Here is a 12,823-nt window from a genome sequence, read left to right on the forward strand (position 1 = left end):
ATCCATGCTAAGCAGGCTCTTAGATTAATGATTCGCTAAATGATCAATTACCATACAAGTACCTCATGTTGCTGGGCAAGTAAAGAAGAAATTGCACAATTGCTTAACAAGTGTACGTGACTACATGTGTATGAAAGAGCCATGCTTGTATAAGTAATTTGGAGATCCGATGCAGACTCCAGGAGCATGTTGAAGGCAGGTTCTCTCTAGTTGTGAGCTACTAATAAAAAAAACTGTTGCGTTGTCTTCCGTAGTACTGTGTGCTCTTGCATCGGGTAACAGGTAATAATTAGAAGTAAGGTTTAACATCATTAGATGTGTTGCATGAGTTGGAGTGTAAGACAAACTTCGGAGAGGGCTGACTGCCCAAATGTAGACAACAAGGGGGACTATCTGTGTATCCCACATCCTATTCCTATTTTTGTAGTCCACTAGAAGCTAATGGTATTGAAAGTCGCCGGTGACAGTGTATAATTCTGAGCTTGTATGGATACTGCTGGAGTAATACATCAGTGCCTGCACCACTCATTTCTGATGGTTATGGTCACTGCCATCTTGAGCTTCTGCTTTACAGTTTGCTGCAGCACCAGAAAGATTGCTGTCTCAATACAACATGGACTTTGTCTACTCTTGTTATGTAGACATTTCTGAATTGCTCTGGCTTAACCAGTGTATTTTAAAGTTCTGGTCAGTTTGCATTATCTCCCATCTTACACATGTTTTATGATGATTAACTTTGCAGCTGATGCACAGTGGAGGGTGATTGTAAAAGGTGTTAGGAGATGATAAAAGTTCAATTGGAACAGATGGCTGATGAAGCTTGTGTAGTAATGTATGAAGTACAAAAGACAAAATGAACAGGAAAGCTACTCAACAAATCTGTTGATTTGTATCAAAGGCACAGAAGGTGAATGTTTTGAAATTAAGTGCAAAAGGTGAAACCATAATTTAATACAGCATTTTCAATTTCAGAAATAAGGGCAAAAAGTAAACCAATAAGATGGAGGAATAATTGAGTCTGAGAACTGTGTGCAGACTTCATGAAAAATGAAAGCTGCAGAATAACTGCAGGACTGTTTGATTAATGTCATCTGAGAGCTTGCACTGCGTTACTGCAATTTACTAAGTTGCTTCAGCTACAGAAACTTCCCTGCTCTTCCACTCTTATAAAGTTTCTCAATATCCTTGACATTAGGAAGCATTTGAAAATCTTAAAGAATGAAGTAAATAACTGATCTATTGCAAATTATTGAAAATATTGTGCACATTAAAAAATTATTCTTGCCTTGCATCCAGTTATTACACCTTCATCCAATATAGTATACGATACATGAATAGATGGCTAAATGCAATTGTGAGTGTATATTTAAGTGTCTTTTCTGCTGTATCATGCTAAGTGTAGTAAGAAAATGCAGTGGCATATATTTCAGTTTAAAATGTATGCTTCTTGATGCACATGTAATAAAATTCCAAACTGGCTTTTCATTAAGTTAAATACCAGCAGTTTATCGTGGAACTAGGTCATTTTACCAGCAAGATTCAACCATGTGGTTTGTTGAGCAATATGTGTAGAATATGACATGGAGATATGAATTAAGTTATACTTAAGTTAATTTAAAGGATGCTCAGACTGAAATGGTTAAGTCCCAAATCCTTCAGGTATTTATTATGTAGTTGTGAGGTAAATCACCAAGTTTACTGTGTTCAATGTATTTGAATAGCAAGTCCATACAGAGATGTAACATAACTTTTGGAAGACTATCCAATAGTAATACTTTGATCTCGAGTGAGTTTAAATGTACATTTGTCGTTATCAGAATATACTGTCAAGTTAAACTTTCTCTGCATTTGATACTGTAGCCTCTGTCATTTTTCTACTTTGGCTGACCAAGAAATAAGATGTGTTAAGTTCTGTATGTTCATTTTTTTTAGGACTGGCCTCCATGACAGTAACAGTATATATTGCAGAGGCTGCACCCTTCCATATGCGAGGACGATTAGTTACCATTAATACACTCTTCATAACTGGAGGACAATTTTTTGCAAGTATTATTGATGGAGCATTTAGTTACCTTGAAACAAATGGCTGGAGGTATGTAGAACAAAATTTTAACTTTTATTTTACACACATGCTGTTAAAAGGATTGATTTTAATTCAGTGATGTACCTGCAAGAAAAATCCCTGTGTTTGATCATTTCAAAGTTTTAAAATGTGATTTTTTTGTTTCATTTTCAAATATGTCAATTGAAGTACCCAGAACTATTTAAAAAAAAATTATTACTTGAAATCTAACCTAATTGAACAAATAACCTACATTATTTTGTTTTCTTATCAGTACAATTGTACAATTTTAAGTTTTCTTCAACTCAACTTGTAATCCACTAGCATTTTCTTAATACAGGTCAACCTTCACTAATCCGTCTACCTGTAATCCGGTTCCTTCAATAATCCGGCACTGATTTCAAATGTTCCATGCAACTGTAATTTCAAATTTCCCAGGCCACCGTACCAGTCTGTTGCACATTGTTTTGGTTGCGCTAGATCTGTTCAAGTGTTGCCGCGCTCTGGTAAGCACAGACAAGCAATTCCTGCTTGTTTTCCTGCATTTATTAAATTCATTTGTGGGAGGTGCAGCCACCCAACACCTGCCCATTTCACCCGCCAGCGGCAGTGGAGCTGGTGCGCGCTGGGTCAGTCCGCCTTCTTGCCCGCCTGCCGACAGTCGCACAGTGCCCTCCGGTGTCGCCTAGCCCCCACACTGTTCTCTTCTGCCTCTGACCTCAGATCAGATGTGGCGACCAGCTGAATTGAAACATATTACTAAGGGGAGGAAAAGAAACTAACAAGGATTCTCTCAGTAACTGCAAGTGAAGAGGGAAGAGCCCAGAGCCGAATGCCTGGCAGTCATATGAAATGTGGCGTATAGAAGACCTCTTTTCTCTGACTTCTGCTTCTGCTGACCCAGATGTGCTGCCACCATCAACAGTGTTTGAAGAAACTGTTGTGCCAGTTTCAGCACTAGTTCTTGATGCTTTACTCATTTTTCAAGATGAAGATGTTGATGATCCTGACAACCCCACACTTGCAGACATGTAACTTTACCTGAAGGTATATTAAACGTCTCACTATAGAAGTGGAAGTGCACACCCGTTCTGTATAAGTTAATTCGTGTACATTTACCTGTACCCTTTATTTTATCTATGACTGTACAGTATATTACTTTAAAATTTCACTTGCTACTCATTTAAAATTTCTGTTTAATTATTATCTAACTTGTACTGATTTACATGATATTTTAAAGGTATTATTTTACATTAGCTGTTGCTTAATGTAATCCTTCTGTAATACAGCATTTTCATTAATCCAGCACTCCTCAGGTCCCAATGGTGTCGGATCATAGAGGGTCGACCTGTAGTTTTTGTATATTCGATATAAAAACTGACCTTTCAATAACAGTATTAAACTTGTATTCTATTATTTGCTGAGTGTTGGTCTATATTAAAATTCAATTGTTTCAAGTCATTTTGTAATTTTTTTATATATTTGGTGTAAAGTCTAAACACAATTTATATTAGTATCACATTTCTAAGTATTAATAATGCATTTCAAATGCAATCTTTAAATAGAAATGTTTTCTGCTTTTATTATAAGAAATGTCTTTGAGTGGGCTTAATAAGCTGAGCTGTGATAGTGCTACAACTGAGTCAAATAATACTGTAATACAGGAAAGGAATGAAGGGTTATGGGCTGAGTGCGGGTCAGTGAGATTAGGTGAGAGTAAGCGTTCGGCAAGGACTAGAAGGGCCGAGATGGCCTGTTTCCGTGCTATAATTGTTATATGGTTATATATATATATAAGTTGACTTTATTCATTGTACTTATTCTTAGCATTTCTGCTGATTTCTGACAAAAGAATGGTTGTGTTTTTGGACAAAGTATACTTAAAGGTAAAGAACAGAATAATCTTGCATAATGCTATAAAAGTGTCTGAGACCTGAGTTCAATTCCGACTTTTGTCTGTAATGAGTTTGTACGATCTCCCCATGACCACGTGGGATTCCTCTGGCTGGTACAGTTTCTTCCCAGGTTCTAAAGATGTATGAGTTAGTTAGTTATTTGGTCACATGGGGTTGTTTAGGTGGCAATGCTATATTTCTAAATAATATTTGAGACGAGAGATGAACTGATGGCCAGAAAAAAAGGTAGAGCACAAATCAAAATATCCATTTCTCTGGCAACTGGAAATCTGTGGTTTGGCAATTGGCTTATTAGTATTTGCATTCCATTAATCCCATCAAGTTAAGTTTATTGTCACTTAACTATATACATCTATACTATTCAATCAAGACAACATTTTTCTGGACCAGGGTGTAACATAACACACACATAATACACATTGACTTGGGAAAATAAGAATTAAGTCTACAAATAAATTACACATAGACAAAGTAAAGTTCATAAATTAAATATTGTAGCATACAGTACAAATTATCAAGTGGCGTTCTCTGAATGCGATGCTGCAGGGACTTCAGAAGCCTGATAGCCCGAGAAAGCAGCTGTTTCCCATCCTGATTGTTCTTGTCTTAGAGTCTCCTGCCTGATGGTGGCATGTCAAAGAGGATGCTAGGTGGATTGACGGGATCCTTGATAATACTAAGGGCCCTGTGTATGCAGCGCTCCTGATAAATGTCCCCAGAGGATGATAGAGGTACCCCTGTGATCCTCTCAGCCATTTTCACAGTCCTTGAAGGGACTTGCATTCCGATGCTCTGCTGCTCCCATACCAGATGGAGATGCAGCTTCTCAGGACCTTTCCAACGTGCTCTTGTAAAATTCAGTTTAGTTTTTGGGGTGGGGGAGCGGTGGTGGGAGTAGCTTCATTTGCCTCAATATCTTCAGGAAATGGAGGCACTGCTGTGCCACCTTGTTCAGGGAGGTGATATTGAGGGACCAGGTGAGATCAGCTGTGATGTGAGTTACTACGAACTTGGTGCAATTAACTCTGTCTACAGAGGAGCCATGGTTAATTTTCCTGACGAAGGGTCTGGGTCCGAAACGTCGACAGCGCTTCTCCCTATAGATGCTGCCTGGCCTGCTGTGTTCCACCAGCATTTTGTGTGTGTTGTTGTTCCAGAATCACTTGCTTGGTTTGTTGTTCTCACACTAATCCTCTTCACTGATGAGTTCTGTGAAGCCCAGCATTTGGAGGTTGTCCCACATCATCCTCAATGTTTCTGCTGAGCTGCAACATTGGAGGACCGTAGTGTGTGTTAGAGATCTCTCCAATGCTATAACTTAGAAAATTCCAGGAATTAAAAGGATACAAAAATGGTGTATACACTTGGCCCTCCTTATCCGTAAGATCTGCATGTGCGAATTCAGCCAATGGCGAATTGAGAAAACCCGCAAGTGCTCTTCCAGCACTTGTTGTTCGAGCATGTACAGACTTACTTGTCATTATTCCCTAAGCAATGCAGTATAGCAACTATTTTACATAGCATTTACTTTGTATTAGGGATTATAAGTAATCTAGAGATGATTTAAAGTATACGGGAGAATGTGTGTATGTTGTCATGGATCGGGATCAAAAAAAATTGGAAGTTCTCTTATTAAGTAAGTCAGAACAGGTACATCCGGTATTATTTAGCGACAGTCAAACATTTGTCTTAGTATATAGTATATATTTTACCTTTCTATGCATATAAAACAATTAAGAACATATGTTTCAGCGCCAGGCTTGGGAACAGAAGTTCCCGAGTTCGATCCAGTGACAGATCACTCCCGAGCGTGCTCTCTATCCATGTCTGGTTGATGTGGAGGATCAAAACCCCAAAACCCAATAATTAAACCACTGTGGTGCTTATTAATAATTGTAGCTTTCATCGGGGCAGGACCTTTCTCACTTTATCCTTTAAAATTGTTCGGATCGTTGACCAACTGTAGCCTAACGCTTTTCCAAAGACCGATGCCATTTCATCTCTTTCCGATCGCTTTATTATTTCCACTTTATTTTCAATCGTGATCGTGATTATTTTCATGAACAGAAACCCTGTGGATTCAGAGCTCCGCTGCCAGGTCCTAATGTCCACCGCACTGAGACAGCTTAAATAAGGTTTGGGGTTCTGCTGGGTCCTAAGGTCCATCACATTGAGACAGGTTGAATAAGGGACTTGAGCATTCATGTTTTTTGGTATCCGCGAGGGGTCCCGGCACCAATCCCTTGTGGATAAGTGGGGCCGACCGTATTTATAACAGGATAGTGTGCGATTTAGACAAAATGTTGGCATTCCTCTCTACCATGTTGCTCATGTCTTCCCAATTATATCTGTTGAATCAGTTTTGTCAAGTAACTTCACTGTGTCTTGTGCGTGGCACAGATTCCAGGAGTAATGCACTGGTGGTTGAGGGAGTTCGTATTTAGAATAATATACGAAGATGTGAACAAACAGGCCTTGTTTTACTTGACATAATTAAATTCATTGAGTGTTGGAACACTTATGAGTGAGGAAAATTGCAAAGCAATTTGTAATTGCTGATAAAGGATTTGGAGGGATGAGTCACTTGCCACAGGCTACACAGGCTTTTTTTAACACAATATTTTTCCCGATTTGAGCATGAATTTCAGTGGTAATCATCAGGTTGTTGATAATTGGGGACTTTCAATGGATGTGCAATCTTTCCCCTGTGGAGGTGATCACTACAACTAAAGCCTTTGAATAACTTGGTTGTGTGAACCTGCTTCATTTTCTCAAGAGCTACAAATAAAATTGAAACCAGAGTCATCAGCAAATATTCCCATTTCTGCCCTTTGTGGAAGGAAGCAGTTCATGAAAACAGTAATTATGACTTGTTAAGAGTTTACTTCTCTGAACAATTTCTGCAGGAGTGTTGGCATTTTGCACTTAAGTTTTTTTTTATAAAACCCTCAACGGACTTGAAGGCATGTTTGGTCTAAGTTCAAAGTAAATTTATTATTCAATTACGTACTTATCACCATATAATACCTTGATTTCATTTTCTTGCAGGCATTCACAGAACAGAAAAATACAATAGAATCAATGAAAAAGCCACATACAAAGACGGACAAACAACCAATAGTAAAAAGAAGACAAAAGTGCAAATTTTAAAAGAACTAAATTATACTGAGAATATGAGTTGTAGCGTTCTTGAAAGGAACTACTAAGTTGTAGAATCAGCTCACAGTTGAGGTGTGTGAAGTTATCCATGCTGGTTGAAGGGTATGAGGTACTCGCGAAGTGGTGGAGTGGGACCTAAGGATCCTATCCCACTTGCCCGATGGCTGCAGTGAGAAGAGAGCATGAGCGAGCTGGTGGTGGTCCTTGCTAATGGATGCTGCTTTCTTGTGGCAACACTCTTTGTAGAGGTGATCAATGCTGAGGGGTTTTCTTGTGATGGACTAATCAACGTCCACCACATTTTTTCCTTGGAAATTGATGTTTCCATATTAGGCAATGATGCAGCTTGCCAGATGCTTTCCTGATCTTCTTGTTCCTTTTAGGATAAAGTTTTCTTTCAATTTAATTAAATCAGAAATGAGGAGTAGAAAATTGACTTGAACAAGTTATCATTGAGTTACTTATTTGTACAGTCACTTCTGATTGAATAGAGTTGTTTGGTGCCACTTAATCAGGTTTGGATTTGTCCCTTTGTTGGTAAAGACTGGCATTTTTTTTCCCATTGGGTGCCTGCCAGTTGCAGTGTTAAATGAAAGCAGTTTGTCTAGAGTCAAGTCTAAGGCCTTTAAAGTGTTTTATTCCTACTGGGGCATAGACTGCTGATGGTAGTTTGCCAGAGTCCCGTGTCCTCAGCCAGTCTTTCAAGTTGTCTGTTGGGGTAGGCCATCTTCTTGGTGTAGCCTTCCTCTCCCAGGGACAAGGTCTTTGGAGCTTGTGTTGACAATTTTGTAACACTAGGGTTTTACAGGATGGGGTTGCTAGTCCCATGCTCAACCCCCTTCCTTTCATAACTGGGTTTGGGTCAGTCCATGGTAGATGTAAGCCCTCAAAATAGGAACTGTGACTTTTGTGCACTACTTTCAAACCAACTGCTTTACTTAAGCAGTTTATGTTGATTTGAATTAATGTTCAAGAAGTGTTTCTATATCTGCTCCAAGTTCATGACATAACTCTTTGACCCTCAACTTCTTTTCGGCATCTTAAATGTCAGTACATTTACTGGCATTTAAAACTATCACTTTAAAATTGTTTTTATATTCCTGCACAAAATAGATGGCAGCACATTGAATACTGTGATAGTTTTGATGAGAGGATAGTAGAATGGACATCATATCTGGGTGAAGCACAAACAGCCAGTGATGCCCTTTGGAAGCTGACTGTGTTCTAATAAGATGTTAGGAAAGGGAAGGAGTGCTAATTCCTTGTTGTGCTGTTGAAACTGCCAAGGCAGAGTGGAGCTCATGAGCAAAAGCAGATGCTCAACTGAGTTGATTACTAAGGCATAAAGCAATTGAAACTAGTTTATTTTTGTCACATGTACCAAGATACTTGCATACTGTTCAGTTAGATCAAATCATTGCATGGAGGGATGACGAGGTAAAACAATAACAATACAGACTAAAGTGAGCAATTACAGAGAAAGAACTGGTCAAAAGAAAGGTGAAAGATTACAATGTAAATTGTGGTCAAGAGTCCATGTTATTATGCCAGGGAACTATCTAGTAGTCTTATAGCAGTCAGAGAGAAACTCTCCTTGAGCTGAGTGGTAGATGCTTTCAGGTTTTTGTATCTTCTGCCCCATGGGAGAGGTGAAAAGAGAGAATGTCCAGCATTGAGTTTTTGGTCTCTACTGAATAAGAAGTGTAGACAGTACATGAAAATAAAATTACACCAAATTTCTTTAGCCTCTTGAAGAAGTAGAGGTGTTCCTATGGCATTTAATAATGGCTTTACATCACAACTGTTAATATAAACAAGAGCATGTGTTCTGCACTACCACTCCCCCGAAGTCACTGACTAGCTCTTTTGTTTGGCTGATATTGAGGGGAAAGTTTGTTGTCATGACACTGTATGAATAGACTCTCTATGTTCCCATTCTCCAATTCAGTGTAATTTGAGACTCAGCTCACTGTGGTGGTATCATTTGCAAACTTGTAGAAAAGAGTTGGAGTAGAATCTGGCCACACAGCCATGTGTATGCCGTCTGACAGCGTAGTCTGTATTGCGACTAATTGCTGCTTGGTTGGAGTCTGTTGGTTAGTAAATAAAGGATCCATTTGCAAAGAGAAGTGTTAAGTCCGTGGTCTACTGGTTTGGCGATGATGGGTTTTACTTGGAATCATAGTATTATTTGACACTACCAGTTTCAGGAACTGTTATTGCCCCTCAATCATCATGCTCATGAACTAAAGGGGATAATTTCACTTGCTTCATCATTGAAATGTTCCCACAACCTATGGACTCTCTTTCAAGGACCATGTTCTCCATACAGTCAGCCCTCCGTATCATTGGGGATTTGGTTGTGGGAGGTCCATAGATACCAAATTCCGTGGATGCTCAAGTCCTGTGTATAAAATGGCGTAGTATTTGCATATAACCTACGTGCATCCTCTGGTATATTTTAAATTATCTGTAGATTACTTATAATACCTAATAGAATGTAAAGGCTATGTAAATAGTTGTACTGTATTGTTTAGATAATAATGACAAGAAAAAAGTCTGTACATGTTCAGTAAAGACGCAACTATCGTAGTTCTTCTGGGAACGCTGATGCTGCCTCGGCATAAGCCGATGCCGATTCTCCCGTGATCTTTAAGTTCTTGAGGCTGTAGCGCTTTATATAGCTAGCCAGCTGTCCCTTACTAGCCTTAAACTCTTTTCTCTCACTCAGAACACAAGTAGCAAATGAACGAGACACAAGGTGAACAATGCTCAAACAACGAGTGCTGGAGAGAGAACTTCCGGGTTTCTTCCTTGATCCAGATCCGCGGTTGGTTGAATCCGCAAATGCGGAACCCACGGATACAGAGAGCGGACTGTATTTATTTATTATAACTTTCTTTTTCTATTTGCACAATTTGTTATTGTTTGTGCACTGGCTGAACACCTAAATTGTTATGGTCTTTTATTGGTTCTATTATGATGATTATTCTATGGGTTTATTGAGTATGGCTGCAAGAAAATGAATCTCAGAGTTGTATATGGTGACGTATATGTACTTTGATAATTTACTTTGAAGGTGGAGCTGTAGTCATTAAATAGTCTAATATAGGTTTCTTTACTGTCCAGATGCTCCCGACATAAGTGTAGGGCCAGAGAGATCACATCTACCAAAGATCTTTTTTTGCAGTGGGTTGAACTGGATACAAAAGTAGATGATCAGTCCGATTATTGATTTGTGGAGCAGATTTAAAGAATTGAATGGTTAACTTCTGAGTCTGTTTTATGATTTCCCTTGCTGTGACTGCTTGACTCAGTAATATCACTTTCAGTTCCCTCAACTGGCCCAGCCCCATCTTGTGCTTCTGGTTGACCCACCTGATACACAGCCTTTGGTTTAGCTCTTTCTGAAGTTGAGCCAACATTCTCTGCTTATGAGCTGCTACTTCAAGCAATCTGAGATCACTCATTTCACTAATCTAGCAGCCTATTTTGGCATCTTCAATTTTGCACATGTTGAATTCCTGGCCATATTTCCTCTTTCCATGCATCTTAATTTATGATTAGCTCTGCTAGTACTTTCAAGAACAAATCTCTCCCATGCTTTGAATTTAATGTTCTAATTTTTTTTTTACATCTTAGACTTTCCTCGCCTGATCTTTGTAACCGGGATCTGACAACTTAACTTCCAGCTATGAAACCTTTCCCTCCACGCCTGACTTTATTCAGCTTTTTCACCACTGAGTTTTCCTGAACCTCATTGCCTGTGCATTCCTGCAGCATTTAATAACTTATTAAAATCCATTTTGCCAAGCAAGCTTGTCATCACCACTTCCTAATATCTCATTCTTTAACTCCGACTTCTCTTATTGTACGGCTGCAAATTGGATATCCAAAGATTACATTTTTGGATCAACAGAGGAAATTGCAAATAGTGATCAATGATCACAACACAAATAAAGCAAAGATGAAGAAAATAAGGTGATGGAGTGCAAGTGTAGAAGAGGAGTCTGTCTTGCTCATTTGGTATGAAATAGGGTATAAAAAGTTAATGGAGTGAACGGAAAATGAAGCAGAAGATCTTAAATGGTTTGAAGACTTTGAAGCTGAGGATAAAAAAAAAGCTTGCGTAACTAATGGGCGAGGGGGGAGTGTACACTTTACTGAGAACAAATGTAACTTTGAGGGCTTGATCACTTAATGTGATGTAGATGGACCTGGATATGCAGGATGAGCTTTGGATGAGATGACATTTTTGGTGATTAATACCTTTTCAAGATTACTAATGAGCAGTAGTTAATTCTATGTAAACTTGTATATTGGAAATAATAGTTTACATAGAATTTTCATTTGCTTGTGTTAATATTAATTGTAAAATCAGACAAGGATCTGTTGGCATCAAACATTTTTTCCTGCTTTAGAAAAACCTCCCACAACCTCCACAAATACTAATTTTAGTTTGCTGAGAGAATGTGACTGGATCAGTGAAACCTGTTTCTATTTTGGTAATGCAACTCTTTTTGATTTTTGCATTTCATTTGGCTACTGTATAAGAACTAATTTATTGTTAAGTTCTTCCCTCTTGCCAGGAAACATAAATGGGCTTGGATCTGTTCGTGACTTCTAATATGCTTGCTGCTATGATCCATGTAGGAATGAATGGTATAACTGCACTATATACAATAAAACAGTCAATTCAATGTCTACTAAAATTATTATTTATTATTATTATAGTTAATATTTACCAATCAATTTTTGAACATGTGGATTTGTGCAGATAATTGTTGAATTCATTTTTTTCAACAAAGCTGGATCAGTTACAAAGAATATTAAAAAAACAAGCTTTGAATATACAGTTACGTCTAACAATTGCAAATGATTTCATGAGCTCTTCAACTTTTATTTATTCATGTTAATTATTGGAGTTTACTGACGTATTTGTACAAATTAATTACATTTTCTTGATCTGAAGTTTCCATAATTTCACTGCAGGTATAATGATTATTATTCAGATTATCAGAAGGGTACTACCTTGCCACAGGCAGATTGAAAATATTGTACCAAAACCAAAGAGGAGGTTGTACAGTACCTGCTAACAGAATTTTATAGCAATGTTTGTAATGCCCATTTTTGTTAGGTAGCTGCCATGATTTATTTTTAGTCTGTACAAGTGATAAATCTGAGACAATATGGTATAAATATGTCCATTATAAAATGTTTCTTAAATCCTTGATCAAAATTTAGCTGCTGTTATTTAGAATGAATACAGTAAAAAAGAATGTCAATGTAACAGTATATGCTCAGATTGTGATGGCAGTGTTTGACAGGCTTTTAACATCTGATTATGTTAGTACAATCATGTAAGGCTGTTCTTTGGCTCTCCGAATTTTGGCCTTGGTCCTGGAATATTTGTGGGAATGGCTTTGAGGCTGAATGGATAGGATATAACTTAACTGAATTCCATCTGATTTTATCTTTTGCCCACAAAGATTCACAAGATTCAGGAGCAAGATGGGCACTGGCCTCATCAGCATCCAGGGCGCCTTCAACAGACGATGCCTCGAAAGGATAGCATACATCATTAGACTCCCATTACCTAGGACTTTTCTCATTGCTACATTCAGGGAGGAGGTACAGGAGCCTAAAGACACACACTCAATGTTTCAGGAACAGCTTTTTCTCCTCT

At 38.3% G+C, this 12,823-nt stretch overlaps 1 protein-coding gene across 5 annotated transcripts in view; it reads left to right on the forward strand.

The window, feature by feature from the left end:
* Positions 1 to 12,823, forward strand: part of LOC132403828 (proton myo-inositol cotransporter-like) — a 207,505-nt gene that overhangs the window by 10,871 nt on the left and 183,811 nt on the right. For all 5 annotated transcript variants that reach the window (XM_059987547.1, XM_059987542.1, XM_059987543.1 and 2 more), the window contains exon 2: positions 1,933 to 2,092. In XM_059987547.1, coding sequence (XP_059843530.1) covers positions 1,933 to 2,092 — 160 coding nt within the window. The remainder of the gene's footprint in view (positions 1 to 1,932; positions 2,093 to 12,823) is intronic.

This window comes from Hypanus sabinus, chromosome 13 (assembly GCF_030144855.1).
Source record: "Hypanus sabinus isolate sHypSab1 chromosome 13, sHypSab1.hap1, whole genome shotgun sequence".
Lineage (NCBI taxonomy): Eukaryota > Metazoa > Chordata > Chondrichthyes > Myliobatiformes > Dasyatidae > Hypanus > Hypanus sabinus.